This window comes from Diadema antillarum, unplaced genomic scaffold (genome assembly GCF_040938485.1).
Source record: "Diadema antillarum isolate AM-2024a unplaced genomic scaffold, OU_Dant_1.0 seq00001710_RagTag, whole genome shotgun sequence".
Lineage (NCBI taxonomy): Eukaryota > Metazoa > Echinodermata > Echinoidea > Diadematoida > Diadematidae > Diadema > Diadema antillarum.
The window spans coordinates 280,001-295,000 of NW_027272399.1; the positions used below are offsets into that span (position 1 = coordinate 280,001).

General features: G+C 38.8%; 1 protein-coding gene across 2 annotated transcripts in view; it reads right to left on the bottom strand.

The window, feature by feature from the left end:
• The window catches only part of LOC139711836 (calbindin-32-like), a 159,704-nt gene that overhangs the window by 112,248 nt on the left and 32,456 nt on the right, over window positions 1-15,000 (bottom strand). For both annotated transcript variants that reach the window (XM_071623687.1, XM_071623686.1), the window contains exon 2: window positions 11,683-11,756. In XM_071623687.1, coding sequence (XP_071479788.1) covers window positions 11,683-11,756 — 74 coding nt within the window. The remainder of the gene's footprint in view (window positions 1-11,682; window positions 11,757-15,000) is intronic.

Sequence of the window (15,000 nt, forward strand, 5' to 3'; positions counted from 1 at the left end):
CTGTAGTAGAATGGTGGAACGAAAATACAATTTTGGCATCCAAACAAAGTATATTGTCTACATAGGACATTCGACATCACTTGATCTACCTCCTCTAGAAGGCATAGATAATTATTACCTTAACATGATGTGAATAGCATATTAAGGTTATGTCTTCTTTTGATTTTAACAATTAATGAGAATCTTTCTCAAATTTTTATATGAAAAGGTGGGATCATAAAATGTTGGCATATATATATATATATATATATACATACATAGTTACATACAGTGAAAGAGAACTCACAATGCGGCACCGCGTATGTTTCGGACAGGAACGATTTCTCGCAATATATGTATATGAATATATATATATATATATATATATATATATATATATATATATGTATACATACACATATATATGATATATTCATACATATATTACACATACACACACGCAAACACACAAACACACACACACACACACACACACACACACATATAGCATGATTCTGCAGGTAACTGGTAACGAATGAAACCTACAATGTACAATACTAATTGGAGCTTCTTTTGCTTCCTTTTTTTTTACTGTCATTATTGGTAAGTTTTCTTTTTCCTTTTCATCAATTGTCTAAGCTTTTCCAATTTCTTAATCGCTCCATCTATATAAATTCTAGTACGATTATATATACGAAGGTGTTATTTTCATAAACATACAAACAACAAGAGCATACACATGTATGTATGTATACATATATATTCACGTGTATATACGTATGCAGGTATATATATATATAGATATCAAGTGTAAAAACAGTCGTATAAACCCCGCAGGAGCCAATTTTTTTTTGGGCTCCTGCGGTGTTTATACGACTGTTTTTAAACTTGATATCTATTTACTACACACCGACGCAGAACTTTCATATTTTGATTATATATATATATATATATATATATATATATATATATATATATATGTGTGTGTGTGTGTGTGTGTGTGTGTGTGTGTGTGTATCTGTCTGGTGCTTGTTTGTGTATACATTTGCACATGTGCGGCAGTCTATGATGAATGCTCGGTCCCATGCGTACGATTTCGGTTTGTATAAGTTTTTCATTTCACCTTGGAAGAAGGTGCGTGGAAGGAGGAAGAGAGATATTCGACGACTTCGCTGCTTTTGTTCTTATTTTCTCTTACACATTTTTTTCTGTAAGTTTTGTTTTGAAAAAGATAGCATCACGACGAGAGAACGTACAACGTAATGGCCCTATTGGCTCGCCCACTCACAGCGTCTTCCTCAGCTGAAAACAGATGTATATAAAGATATCACGCGTCCAACAGTGCAGGTAAGATGCTATCTTCCACTCATGAATGTAACCACATGGTTACCATCCTCGTTCAGCGAAAATAAACCATAACCCCTCCTACATACACTACACACACACACACACACACACACACACACACACACACACACACACACACACACACACACACACACACACACACACACCATCACCCCTTACGCTCAAAGGGCAGCACTGTACCGACTGCCATTCTGTCTCTCGACCATGCATGCAGTCACCCTTCGCCTGGCACGGGATATAATGACACGGTTTCATTCCGCTTCCGCGAGCATGGGATGGAGAAAGCAGCAACGCAGGGCAACAACCACACGGCTCACTGTCTCCCTGCCCGGATGCGTCGAAAGTGAAAGTTTAGTTAAGCCATAAGATGCGGGAGATTCATAGCATGTGGTGTATGCAATGCAAGATGACATGAAACGATAGCACTTTACCACCGATAATCCATTGATTTTTGTCATCAAATTTACGGATATCGAGGCAAAAATGAACTTTATTTGGAGGATAAAATCGTGAAATACTAAACAGTATCATTAATCTTGCACTTTGAAAAAATTATGTTGCTTATATTATTATTATTATTATTATTATTATTATTATTATTATTATTATTATTATTATTATTATCATTATTATTATCATTATTATCATTATCATTATTATCATTATTATAATCATCATCATTCTTATCAACATTATCATGATTTCAATCTTTGTAATTTGCCATGAAGACGTAAGTATACAAAAATTTTGCACTATAGAAAAGCTAAATTCTAACTTCATTTGTTTATGGATGGCTGTCTAGCTATCCTGTGAAGTATATTCAAAGGAAGCTACACGTTGATCCAGTTTGTTTCTTATGAAGAGACAAAGCTTTCTTTTGCATTTTGTTTGAAAGAGCCTTATCTGGGAATCGGATCAAACAGTTTTCAGCTTTACCTTTTCCCCTTTTGTGATACAGGACATAAAGATAGGATGCAAAATACTAATAAGATAGGTGGCGCCATCTGGTATACTCGAATATTGAATCAAAGTTCATTCATCATGAAATTTTATGAGTCTTGTCTATTATATCACTTGAATAATTTGCATCGGTTTGTCACGAACTCCATGGTGTCTCTATTCATTTTGCCTTTCAACGAATTAGGACAGCCACAGCCAACGTGTCCATGATGCTGTATGTGTCACGCGAGAAAGTGATGGCTTCTATTTTGAGAGGAATCAAACTGATGAGGAGATTTGCATTGACTGAACTCTAATACGCCGTCGCCATCACCTCCACTGCATTTTACCCCCTGCGCGGGGACCAAGTACAAGGTCGATTTCCATCCGAGAGGCCAGGGAATTACTCGACCCCAAGATGGGAATGAATTAACTATTAGGCAATCTCCGAGGCCATGAGCTGAGAGGTGGCTTAGGGAGTCAATAATTATTTATACCAAGGTCTTCAGAAATGACCCAACGCCGAACAGAGAGATGGATTCCCCGAGAGCAATTACAAAAGTTTGTGGAAGGGAAAAAAAGCGGGGATTCGGATTTGAAAACGTGCGATTCTCCCGAGATTAAAGCAAATCAAACCCCTTGATCGAATCATGATGCGCTAGAAGTCGTTTTATTTTTTTTTAGATGTTGCTTTATACTTGAGTTGATTTAAAAAGAAGGAGTAAAATTTCACAAACCGCAGTACCACGACGGAGTTCGTAGAATTGACCATGAAATTATAGGATATAGTTGTGAAAATGCAACATGACCACGCTGACTTGATCGCAATTAAGACGCGCGAAATATGTGCGAAGTTGCCGAGTTGACGATGTCACATGTATCCTAATAATCTGCTCATAAAGTTAAAAAGAAATCATTTTTTCTTCGAATCAAATTATTCCACGGTTGTCATGATTAACAATCGCGACATTCAACTAAATATGAGTAGTTGTTAGTTGGACCACAGATGATTTTTGAACTACTCTTTTTTTTCAAATGGCGATGAGAAAATTGTCATGCATTGACAACATCGTCGCCAGTGATTTCGCCAGTGTGCTTGTGACCAATATTACCACTGGCTGAAGAAAAACAAAGTAAAGCAGTGAGGTTGTTTTTTGTTTAGATAATCCTATGCAATGAAAAATTACAACATTGATAAAATCGAATGAAAAGTGAAACTTTGAATCCATAGATGTCCTACATTTGCACGTCCTAAACGTCGAGGAAATTTCTACATTCTGCAGTTATTTTATTTCACTCCATTCATCTAAGTGTACTTGAACGCACAGGGGGGAGCGGGGGGGGGGGGGGTAGATGAGATCAAGAGGAGAAGAGTCGAAAATGTTTTATTTCTTCTTGCTGGCGGATTGACGCATGCAGAATGAGGTGGAGAATGCTTACGGGAGGGGAGCGGGAGGGTATAAGAAGCTTTCGCGGCTGCGAAGAGGTTAAGGGTCTGTTGAGTAGAGGAAAAACTGGTCTGGGAGCTGATAAGACTCGGTGAGGACTGGAGGAGGGGGGGGGGGGGAGAGGCTCGATGAATAGCTGAGAAGAGCAGGAGCTATCGCATTGATAACTGACGGAGAGGTCGCGACAGTTTGGAAAAACAAGAAGATAGGATTGGCGAGAGAAAGGCAAACTGTGTAGACAGATTATTACGATATGAGTCTAAATTAGAAGGTGTCTGGCGATATGCTTGGCGCTGTTGACGTGAAAACAATTCTATCTCTCAAATGAATTGATTCTCTCTCCCTCGTTTTATCTACAGTAAGCAGCATGTATATGCAACGTAAAAGACATGTAGATATATCATCTGTTTTCAATGTTTCTTTAATGTTTCTTTTTGTGTCTCTGTCTGCATGTGTTTCATCTTTCAAAGTGCTTAATCACATGATACTAACGTGTATGCCCTTACACCAGAAAGAAGATCTCGTCTCCCTATACCACCCTGTTTGCACTGTGGAACTTAAATACGAATAGGATGCTCCGTACACCATGCCCCCAATATCCTTTCCCCACCCAAACACGCCTCCTGATCCCCCATCCCATTTTTCGTATCACAGGAGTACGTCATCCACAACGGAAACGAGTGGGCAAGAGACGCTATACCCATGGTTGAGCCTTGATCTTTTGCGATCTGGGATGGTCGCTATACTTGTCGCCTTAATTCCAATTATTTCCACCTCTACAGCTCGGGCTGTCACCGTCGTTGCATCACGAGAGTGTCAGAGGACACTTTACATTAGGAAGGTGCGATGAACACCGCTCAACAGCACCGTGGTGACACGTACTGAAAAAAAAAAGACAGATAAGTAAACGGAAGGGACTACGCCTATTCTCTCTCCCGTATCTTAAGCGTATAGTTCGTCATAACAAACACGATACTTGTTCTTTTTTTTAAAATAATTTTCAGTGTGGATGCACAACACTCTTTTAGGGAAGGACTGCAAGTTGAACATCATCTCCTCTGTTTTTTAGATGATTGTGATGGACTTACCAGATCTAACGCTCAATTCCCGTCTGGTCTTAACGCTTGTCAGGGTTCTATTTCACATGTTCAGCTCTAATGCCATTCATCAACGTGTATCTTTAATCGCTCCCATCATGCACTGCCTTATAATCACGGCACTGAGTACCGCATATTGAGATGAAATTAGTGAATGAATGTTTTAAGAGCAAACCATTACCTATAGCCAGCGTCTCTCCGTACCCCTTTGCGTTTTTGTTTTGACTTTTTGTTTGTTTGGTGTGTTTTTTTTGTCCACGAACACCCTCTTGATTTGAATCTCTTCTCCTACGTCTCCCACGGCTACTCATGCATGTTTCATGTGCCATGAATAAAGCAAGGCTTGGCGCAGTTTGCCTGCGTGCGTGACTGACGTCACAATAAATATTTCAGCGGTTCTTCTCTCTCTTACATCTCTCGAAAGAAAAAGTGATTGTTACACATTGTAGACGCCGATCCCCACTGAATAAGTACATGTAGCGATTATGCGTACAGGACAGGTTTGATAACATTATGATCAAGCATATAGGTCAACACTTTTCTGAAGGTTTTGTCAATCTTGTATCCGAAGCATGACGTGGAGAAAAGTTTCTACCTCTGAACACAGCACCAGTGATAAAATCGTAGACAGAAAAGCTGAATTCTTATGATTGACTGTTAAGTAACGACGGATTGCATACCAACAATACCACCAACCGCTCGCTATGAGGTCCGTACATTGCAGTAGGTCTACATCAGAATCAATTATGCCCTGTAATGTAATATCTACACTTCGTTTAGTTTATATGCTTTATTCAATACAATCAGGATCATGTCATACTAGAAAACAATTTCGTCATCACGATATATCTCTGATGACAATTTGTTTCTCGACAGGTTCAATATGCCCCTGGAAGAGATGGATGATAAAAGTCCTTTTTATTATGAGAATTAGATCTATTTTCGTGCACAGGAGTGTAGCACCAGTATCTTACATATTCGTTTTCAGAAAAAAAAAGTTTTTATGTTAAAATTTCATATCATATCTAATCTAAATCTGATGTGTACCTTTAATGCTTAAATATTTGTCCGCGTATGATGTTGATAGAGGCAAAGTTGCGCGGGTAGAGTGGCACACGTGACACCTTCCGACCAATGAGAGATTGCCTGTTGTTAGGTTTCTCTCCCTAATATGTGCATTTGCCAGTCTCCGTCCTTTACAATGTACATTTATTCAACAGCGCAAATATTTGCGCACTCAATCATAAAATGGGATGCCATTAATGGCGGGAATTCTCTCTATGCTCTTTGTTCTCAGAGTGGATTTGTCAGACTGCAATTCAACCAGGCTTCAGATTCCCACCTCATTGATCACTTGTAATGAATACGGCATTAAAAAAAAAGCTTTCCATCATTATGTTGTATGGGAAGCCGAGTGATGAAATTCTTTCATTATGTCGTGGGTTGATACCTTTACATTAACCTAAATGAGATCCCAAATAAAATGCATGTGCCATCTACATTCAATTCTTTTGAATTTGAAAGATTAAACAGTTTGTTTTGTGCAAAGGACAATCAAATATTATTACGTTTCTTATCATTGTTCACAAATAACGATGATTAGATGTTGGTTCTTAAACGAAACTTTATTATAATTTTTTTTTTGTTCTTCAGACTTTCCTCACAAGCCCATACTCGTAATAGTGGTCTTGATCGAGGAGTGCTTACATTTCATATTAATGTCTATACATTTTTTTCTTGAGTGCCATGACTGCTAGCTGCTTGACAAAGATCCATTGGATGATTTCAGGAGTTATTTTGACAGTAAAACCATGGACTCTCATGGTCAGTATATCGCTGCCACGAGGATTCGATAACACTGTTGGACCTATTTCAGTACGGATGAAGAATTATTGCAGTCGCCTCATCACTGTCATATGTGAATAATTTTCTGAAATGAAATCTACCGTCCACATTTGAAAATCGATATTTAATTTTAGCAATATACATATTTCGTTAATTCATTCTAGCACACACTAGAATGACAGGTAATGGCGATAACTGTTTCTAATGGAGCTACTGAAAAATACAAGCATGAGAGACTGAAATACTTGCTGCTAGGATATCGACAACAATTTTCCGCTTAAGTGTTCGTTTTTGTTTTCTTTTCCTATGATTTTCATTTTATCTCATTACATCAGGAATTACCTTATATCGATATTTTAAGACAAATGGAAATATGAGCTGATGTCACTCAGAAGGCTCAACCATGGCAATTAAACATTGAATAGCCTTCTAGCCACTGCCGTAACGTTTGTAGAAAGCACGGACATAATATTGCGCTGAAGGGGGGGGGGGTCAGAGTGTTTGCCCCAGCAGACTATGTAGTTGAAGTCTCTGATTTGCTAACGCCCTTTTCCATTCCTTTCATCCACCTACATGATTACAGGATTTCTTTAGCCACTATGTCTCCATCGTATTTTCACCCTTGTCTCCTTTTCTTCTCTATTTGCTCTCCGTTTGTGAATTCCCTCTCATGATAAATCTTTCAAGTCCTTCCTTCCGTCCTTGTTTAATAGCTAAAGTTTTGAGCGGGGCAGCAAAAAAGGGACACGCGATATATACTATTTTCTGCTCATGCGCACTTTGGGGACAATGAGCAGTTGAAAACTTGACGTTTTCACCTCACGGAGTCGCGAAAAATGCGGACAGGTTACCCGGAGGCAATTTGAAATGTCGCAACGTTCTCGAACTTGTCAGTTTGACTGGTGATGGCAATCGTGAAACTCATTTGGTTTTGAGAGCGTCCATGATGATGAAGAATGGTGTTTGACTGGTGACACATAAAATGATAAAAGCACATGCTGTAAAAGATCTTAAACGGCATTTTGTGGGCTGAGTTTATCTGCAGTCACGAATATTGTGTGCGTAAATATCTGGAGAGTTTAATCGGAGGAAAGTTCGAAGATTTGCATACATTAGGAGTAATAGTTAAAAAGATAGAAACAGTGATAGTGACAAAAATAACAATAACAATAGTAATACTATGATAATAACAAAAGTTACTAAACAATAGTTGTAGCAATCACAATTGTAATCATATTGATAACCATAATTAAAGTGAAATAATATTAATCGCATGATGATACAACACAATCTACATTTCCAAGGAGGACATCGAAGCTTGTATCGTTCTTCCAGAGACCCCTGCCATTATTGTCACCTCAGGAAAAGCTTAACACCCATTTCAAAACCTTCAACATCGGGAACATTATGAGTAAAACAATCACTCATCGAGTAATGAGTAGAGATCGAATTCAGAGTGCTATATTATCATGTAAGATTCCAGAGCCGTACATCAATACTGCGCAAGAGCGTCTCGGCAAAATAAACGTCCTGCCAATGGACCCTTTCCTTACCCTTCATCCTTGCCTTACTTTACGCCCAGATGAACGGCGACCCAGAACACGCCTCACGCCTTCTTATCCATCAAAGGCGCATCGAAGGGGTAACACGTGACCACACCTGAGCATAATATTTTTGTGCCCCTCGAGGCTCCCCACCTATAATTCGCCCATGCCCATTGCTTGGCTAACGCATCCCGGCGGACCGTCATTTCACGCGCAAATGACAGAAATCGAAGCGTCATCGTATCATTCATGCATTAAGAATGAATCATGGCGAGAATGTGAGGTTGAGGCACACAACTGGGTCTCAAATTAGGGTCCAGGGAAGGGAGGGACCAGGAAGGAATAAGATTTCTCCTGCTCTCCAACCTCCTTGTCACCGTCATCATTTTTGTATCATCATCATAATTCTCTCTCTCTCTCTCTCTTTCTTTCTCTCTTATTTTCTTCTTTCACTTTCTTTTTTTTTCCCCTCTTTCTATATTTGACGATATTTCCCAATCAATTTGGGGCATGCGTATCTACATACAGAAAATGGTATTAACTTTGTGGAAAAAGAAAACTAGACCGAGCGATTCAACAAAATATTTAGGTGATGTCAAAAGCAAGGAAAGAACGAAGAATTATACAGTTCGTGTATCAATCCAACAGAGAATCATAACAAATTTTAAATTGACATCCTGTTTTCGACTCTGGGCATTTTTCCCATTCCGAGGCACGTAGTTCTTCCCTTAAGTAATATAGATATATATTTGGTGTTTTTCTCCTTGTCTTTAAGAATTCGGTGCACACCAACGCCCCGACGTTTCAACCATTTTTCAGACCAGGACGTTTTTTATATTCCTTCTGGGTAATGTAATAGATATCGAACGCTGAATTTAATGGCTGAGTGTCTATACATGTCTACTTGTCACAATATGCATGTCCAGCGATAGGGATATCGTCAGGGACAGACTAGGGAGCTTTAGATTTTCGACGCGCGGACGTTCAAAGGAAAAAAACATGTTCTGAGCTTGCGCAGTAGCGCGCGTAAAGTCAATCTATTTTTAGCTTGCGTCGACTGAGTTGTTTACTACGCGTACTGGGCTATTTTCACGTCCGCACAGTTTGCGACGTAGAGAGCTTCTTCATGCACTGATCGTATGGGGGCTCGATTTGATTTTTTCTACGTTGCGTCCCAGCGTAATCTAAAGCTACTTTTCCACACGACGCAGGGAGAGGAGAACGTCCAGCGCAAGCGTCGGCTCAAACGTCCGCGCGTCAAAATCTAAAGCTCCCTACTGTAAGTGGCACACGGAACCTTGAATGAAACTTGGTCGTTCCACTGAAGGAGGAATAGCCCGATTTCAGGACGTGGGTCGCATCCTCTTACACTTTAAGACAGTCGTATCGAAAGGGGGTGGGGTATAGTGCATGAGTAGTGGGAGTCAAGTGTAAGCTGTGCGTGTCTGTCGTCTTTGGCAAGCACATTCACTCGTCGCGTATAGTACTGTGACAACAGCTAAAGGTTACATGCATGAATAACGAAAGCATCGCAGGACTCGCATGACACATTTTGCTCTCCCCTCTATAGGGCTAACACCTAGGCCCCCAAGGATCACGTGCACACTCGGTGGAGTGCCACAGAACATGCGAGAACTTCGAAGGCTCAAATAGAGGGGAAAGGAAAAATAGAAAATGAAAATAAAAGGAGAAGAAAGAAGAAGAAATCAAAAGAAGGAGAAGAAGAAAGAAGACGAGAGTAAATGAAGATGAAGAAGGAAGGGGAAGGAAAAACAAAGAAGAACGAAGAAATTAGAATGAAAAGGAGGAGAAGAAGATGATGATGAAGAAGAAGAAAAAGAAAGGGTATAAAAGACACACCTTGTATTAAAAAAAAATACACACTCAACTATAGTATCACAACAGACATTTACTTCTTGAGATTGTATAACAGAAATGGTCACACATCTTGAAGTACAATGAATTGGCATCGTCTATTCAGGCTAAGTTTAACATCAATGGCAGGTCGGAATGAATCATTATTACTTCAAGGATTTTCGTCAAAATGTCGACCAGACTTTTCATAATGGTATGTTTTGTTTATTCTTTTCTTTATATCCCTGTCTCAATTCCAACAAACCCCTTAATAAACATGCTCTACTTTGCTAATGAACAAATAGTAATGACAAAAATCTCATTTTGACAAGAAAATACAATTCGTTTTAGATTCTTAATCTCTCATATTCTAAAAGTTGTATTGATATTGTTGTTGTTGTTGTTTGTGGTGGTGGTGGTTTTGTGATAAATCTGATCCATATCAAACAACATTAAAAAGACTTCCCAAAGACCTCACATCCAACTGGACCCCATGGAAGACCAGCTTAACGTAGCTGAATATGGGCTATCCAGCCATCTTCTCAGATGGAAATGAACAAACAAACGAACAAAGACTCATGCATGTAAAAGACAAAAGGTATTAACATATATAGTATTAACATAGAACCCAGAGTATTTAGGATGAAAGTAAAGCCTTTCTCATACAGTGAACGAGTTGGTCAAGAGGTGACCATCGAAAGAAATGGTGGTGATCATCGTTTCCGATGTGTTCAAATCTTCAATTTTCCTCTTCTCTCGTAGAAACTTTGCCAGGAGGTATGAAACGCTATTGTGCATTATAAATTATTTGCCAGACCTTTCAAACGAATGACGAAGAGCATTGGAAGCTGTGCTGTGAAAAAAAATACAAAATGAAAATAAACAAAGCAATTTATCCGGAAGCATAACTGCATGAGACTCTTTTGGTCGTTTACCGTTTTGTCATCGTCGATTTCAATGTACAGAACATTCGAATTTATGCATTCATTCTCCTTTTGATTTCTTGCGCTGACATTTACCTCAACATTCTCGCTATTAACAAAGAACATAGGAAGCTACATGAGCCGTGGTATAAATAGACATGTCAGAATCGTTCAGCCCTGTATGATTTTTAATTCATTGCACTTTCCGCGTTCCGTACGTTCGACACGAAAAAGGCGTCTGCTTGAGGCCCCTGACACCTCAAGCGTTCGCGATGGTAAATAGCCTCCGAGTCAGCAAACACGAGTTTCCCCCAGTAGACGTCGTGCTGTATCAACCGTTCTGACTGTGTAACAAACAGCGGAGAAGGCGCAAAATCGATTTCCAAAAGTAAAGAAGGGGAAAATTATAACTTTTTCTCACCTCCTTTGGATTTCTGTCGCGAACCACCTTACAGGTATAGACTGTCTGTCAAAGTTACGCCATAACTTAAAGTTTTATACATGTACTATGTTGTTATACAAACATCACACTAACAGAGAAGCACACACACATAAACACGCACAAACACACACACAAACACACGCACGTACGCAAGCACACACTGATATACACACACTACATGACATGCAGACAAACATGTCACGTTTGTGCCATTACAAAGAGTGGACTAGACTTGGAACTAACCTGAGCGTCGATCTTTGTTCCGAGGAGTTCTTTGAAGAAGTTGGTCAGCTCTTTTCCCTCAATGTATCCATTGCCTGGAAAGAACAAGGCGAAAAAACAAAAAAAATGTATACATATAACGTATGCCATGCTGCTGATTTTGATTTCAAGTATAAATCCATTGATTCATTCATTCATTCGTTCATTCATTCATTCATTCATTCATTCATTCCTACATTTATTCATTTTTCCATTTTTCCATTTCCAGCAGAACATGTGAATACATTTTTTTACAGAAGATATAAATGCATATATAGATGTGTATTGACATTACAAAAATATGATGAGTGAAATTTATGGATATACCATTGATAAGGTAAAGAAAAACATTCTATAAAGAATATTACAAGTCATTTCATTGTAGGTATTCTTCCGAAATAATATGATCGCATTGTCAATGGACATACTGCACCCCGTGTAAGTCAGGTGTAAGTGGTTAGATAGTGGGTGACTAAGAGATAATCATAAGATAGGAGACAATAAAAGATAGGAGACAATAAAATAATTCTGAATGACATCAGGGGCCCGTTTCATTAAGATTGATCTTTTACGATTGATGAAATAAAAAAGTCCCGTTTGATCTACTATTTAACCTGTGCTGTAAATCAAGCCTAAGTATCTTTCAATTCAATTCAATTCAATGTTTTATTTCATTTTTCGACAAAAAAGATATGAACATCACTTTATGAAACAGACTTAGATCAACATTGATCTTTACGCTCGATTCACTTAGTTACGCTTGATGTAGTGAGCTACCAATAAGATCAATTGTAACTCTTTATGAAACAGAACCAAGGTGTGGTTGGTAGAAAGATTTCGTTCAGACCATGTAGGTCGGATGAGTCTAGGCTTCAGTTTTAGGTAGAATTTTTTTCTGTGTTAAAGTGTTTATTTTTGGTGATAGCAATAAGGATGAGAGAGAGAGAGAGAGAGAGAGAGAGAGTTAAAAAGAAGGAGGAAGAAAGTATATGGAATGAAGAATTCGTTTCAGACGAATGTCAAAGCAAATCAGGGGGAAAAACACACAACTGAAATGAAAGGACACAATTAGCATAAATAATAAACACATTATGTAACAGGGTAGATAAAGTGACACAAGTACAGTGTTGCGTCTAAAGAGTTTGAGTTTACAATTCTTCGTGCTATCAATTAGGAAAGAATACACAACATTCGGCGTTTAGCTTAAGAAAAATATTTTGTTTATTTGGTTGTGAGAGGTAATGATATCTCATCTCTCCCTCTCTCTCTTTCTCTCTCTCTCTCTCTCTCTCTGTCTCTCTGTCTCTCTCAACACAGTAATCAAAACTAATTTTGCTTTTAAGATATTGCGAGAAAACGCTCACCAGGAACACGTGTGTCTAAACTATTAAACTCCTAAACTACAATATTGTTGAGAAATTACGCTATAAATCATTTTTGCTTGTGGATAACCTTAATATTTCTCTTTTCCCTCGTGTTTTCCTCTTTTCTACGGTGGCCTTCCTTTTCTCCGTGATACCAATACGAACTTTTACCTTTAAATCCACGAACATTAAGTTCCGATAGCGTAATCAATAACGGTTTGGCATCCTCATGATAAAAGTAACAAGTAACACGTGAAAAATTGAGCAAAGAAAATTCCCATTTTCTTTGCTCATTTTTTCATTTATGAATTACATACAGTTCTGGTCAGTTTCCCTTTGTTTGCGTTTGTATAAAACACATGTATTAGATTGTTCACGCTGATGAACAACCTCTCATTGTGTAAAACTAAACAGAAAAGAAGACTGCATGAAACACACCTTTGGAGAGCGGGAATAGCCCTATATAGTGAACTGAGATTGTCATATCATAGGACGATGGGGGTCCCCTTTGCAAAGTGCACAGACATTTGGGACTAGGTTTAATATCATCTTATCTGGAGACGATCGTCAGTCGTAATCAAAATGGTGGGGGAGAAATATCTGCAATGTAATAACTGAAGAAGGGAAATGACCACTGAAATAAAAGAGAGTCGAAAATATCCGTCAGAACCATTTAGCGTATGTGATTGCCTCGAATATTTGCGACTTATCGAAATATTCTTAGATTGAAACCTTAATGGAAATTTTGAACATGTTGAAGTGGAACATTTAATTATGTTGCAGGCAATGGGACACTGGTGGTTAGAGAACAACATTTCTCCTTTCTTTGGATTGGAGCCGTTCCCCACCCCCTTCCACCCAACCCCACCCCATCCCGCTCTCCACCCACGCGCATCTCTCTCTCTCTCTCTCGCTCTCTCTACTCCAACCTTTTCGTTCTTTTATTCAAGGCAAGAGAATTTGACCCCTCAGAGAGAGAGATAAAAAGAGAATATCTTATACAGTTTCAGGGAAACCGAGGTGAAAAAACAACAACTAGTGTACAAACTGATGTCATCCCATAATTTTTCATTAAATTTGAAGTCCCCCCCCCCCTACACACACACACTCCACCCCTTTCTTAGCAGCATGAGAGTTTAAAGAGTAATCAATACGTCCGAAATGTCCCAAGTTGACCGCACAGAGTATTTATTAAGGTAGTCTGAGCGCAATGGAAATCATTATCTCATATTTCCTAAATCGTGATCTCATGAAATGAACCACAATAAAACCTGATGACTGAGTATTCCGGGTAATTGCACTTCTGAAAATGTTGCTACGATCTACGATTATGGCAACTTTGAACTAATACACAATTGTACAATATAAAGCTGTGCAAAGAAAATAATCCGCATGTTTTCTTCTTTTGTTTTGTTTATTTTACTTAAATTATTGCTGACAAAATCATTATCAGCAAAGCTTGAAAAGTTTTATCGATTCTGACTCTCCTCCAGAGATAATACTTGTGTCTTACTGGGTCTAGTTTATTATGACTTCATCGCATCACCTTAGTTTTGTCTTTCATGTTAGCATTTAGTCCGGATTTCTCGCTCTCATCTCATCCAGCTAATCGCTGGACAAAATAACAATTTTGCCCATCACCAAAATCTGTCTCTCTCTCTGTCTATATGTCTCCCCCCTCCCCTCTCTGTTTCCTTCACCCCCCCCCCCTCCCGCCATCTCTCCCTCTCTCCTATTTCCCCATCCTTCTCCCTCGCTGTCATTTCTGTTTTGCATCAAAGCGTCGCAATATTCTCCTAATGCCATAATGGACTTCTAAAGTGACGCTGAGTACGGGATGATTTCAGCCTCGACACGGGGTTGGTTCATAATCATTCACATTACAAAAAAAAAAATGAGCGAGAGAGAGAGAAGGACTACTAAGGAGAGAACAAAA